Source organism: Carcharodon carcharias, chromosome 14 (assembly GCF_017639515.1).
Source record: "Carcharodon carcharias isolate sCarCar2 chromosome 14, sCarCar2.pri, whole genome shotgun sequence".
Lineage (NCBI taxonomy): Eukaryota > Metazoa > Chordata > Chondrichthyes > Lamniformes > Lamnidae > Carcharodon > Carcharodon carcharias.
In genome coordinates, this window is record NC_054480.1 from 47,333,523 (window position 1) to 47,335,336 (window position 1,814).

A 1,814-nucleotide genomic window follows, 5' to 3' on the forward strand; every position below is an offset into this window, starting at 1 on the left:
GTTTCAATTAGGTCTTTTGGGACGATGAGCCCGAACGTCAATTATTAGGAAGTGACACCGCACATTCCCTTATCACAAATAAGCAGACATACAAATTACCTTTTGATTCCTTGTTACCTTAGTGGAAAAGCTATAAAGTTAATAAAATAATAAAGAAAAGCTATAAAGAGAAGGATGTTCCCACAGGTGACTAACATCTTAGGGAACCAATCAGGGGTTAATGGGAAGTGACATCAATAAGGTGAGGATCACCCTTAAGAGAGCAATTAGACAATGATCTTTTTCTGATTTCACCCCTTCAGGTATAATCCTTGCTGGGGTGGCCAGTTTTCTTAGACAGCAGCACAGCCTGGATGTTGGGCAGGACCCCACCCTGGGCTATGATGACCGCTCCCAGCGGCTTATTGAGCTCCTCATTATTGCGGATGGTGAGTTGCAGGTGGTGGGGGCCACTGTGGGGCTTCTTGTTGTCCCAGGCTGCATTGCCGGCTAGCTCAAGGATCTCGGCCATCAGGTTCTCCAGGATTGTGGCCAAGTAGATGGGGGCTCCGGCCCCCACACATTTGGCATAGTGACACTTATGCAGCAGCTGGTGGATACCGCTAATCGGGAACTGGAGACCGGCTCTGGAGGAGCGAGCCTTGGCCTTGGCACACCCTTTGCCTCCGGTTTTACCACAACCAGACATCTCTCCCCGAGAACAAGCTTCTCCGACCAACAACTGCAGAATCATGCGTCTTAACCGATCAGGAGCTGAACGTGTACTGCTTGGGTCAATCAGAACTAAAGGATACTACTGATCATGCATTGAGGTAGTGGCTTGCAAGAATTAATAAGCAACAATTTTCAGTAGCTAGGTGTGCAGTAAAAAGAGAACAAAGAAGATAGAGTTCGGTCAGCAGAACAAGAGACAGCACCACAGTCAACCGGAAGTCGAGATCCAGCGTTCCAGAGTGAACTGACTGATCCACTGTCCTTACTAAGTACTGCAATTTTGTATTTATTGCAATTAACATAATCAATTGTGTGAAACTTGTGACAACATACTTGTGTTCAAAGTGGTCTGTAGCTAGCTGGGAACTGCAGGTTCATTTTAGATAACTCTCCCAAACCCATTCTAGCAGTTGTAATCAACTAAAGTATTATAATTTGAGGTTAGATTGAACACCAGATCTTACATCTGAGTGTGATACCAGTAAACGCAATCCCAATTCTCCATTTACCAACCGTCTCACACCTTAATTTCCTGGTTACTTACCATTATTGTGTCTACTTTAGCCACAATGAAAAAATAAAAACCAACGCAAAATAAACGCTCCAAATCGAATTTATAAATCAGCCGATGCTATATTGCATACAAAAGTTAACTAATCACCTTTCTGCATTTGCTTAATGTCATTCTACCCTGTGTGTGGAATTCTCCCTGAATTGCACCAAGTGTGGTTGTGGGCATGAGATCATATTTTCCCTCTTTCCCACTGACCACAATGATGATTTTTGCGCTGTATCATCCACCTCCTGCCTTATTAATTATGCAGAAACAGGGGACGCGCCATATCATTGGCAGGGGACCTCTGATTCGCTCACCACGCTGTTACCTCACCATTTCCTCACTCTGGGTGCCATGTTTAAATGCAGCCGCGTGCACTGTTCTCAATGCTTGCAGCCCAGGATGCTCTGGTGAAGACCTGGCCCCGAAATCCAAGAAGAGTACAGCCTCCAATTCAGTGACACATCCCTGGAATGGCTTTTGGATGCTCTGGAGAGCCGTTGTGATGTTCTCTACCCCGCTCTGGCTGCAGGAGGTCCAGTCA

The 1,814-nt window shown here is 45.6% G+C and overlaps 1 protein-coding gene across 1 annotated transcript; it reads right to left on the reverse strand.

Moving 5' to 3' along the window:
- Positions 1–298: 298 nt before the first annotated feature.
- LOC121287529 (histone H2A-like) lies at positions 299–733 on the reverse strand. The gene has a single exon (XM_041205464.1). It carries the CDS (start codon positions 731–733, stop codon positions 299–301), a length of 435 nt encoding a protein of 144 aa, XP_041061398.1.
- Positions 734–1,814: the final 1,081 nt, after the last annotated feature.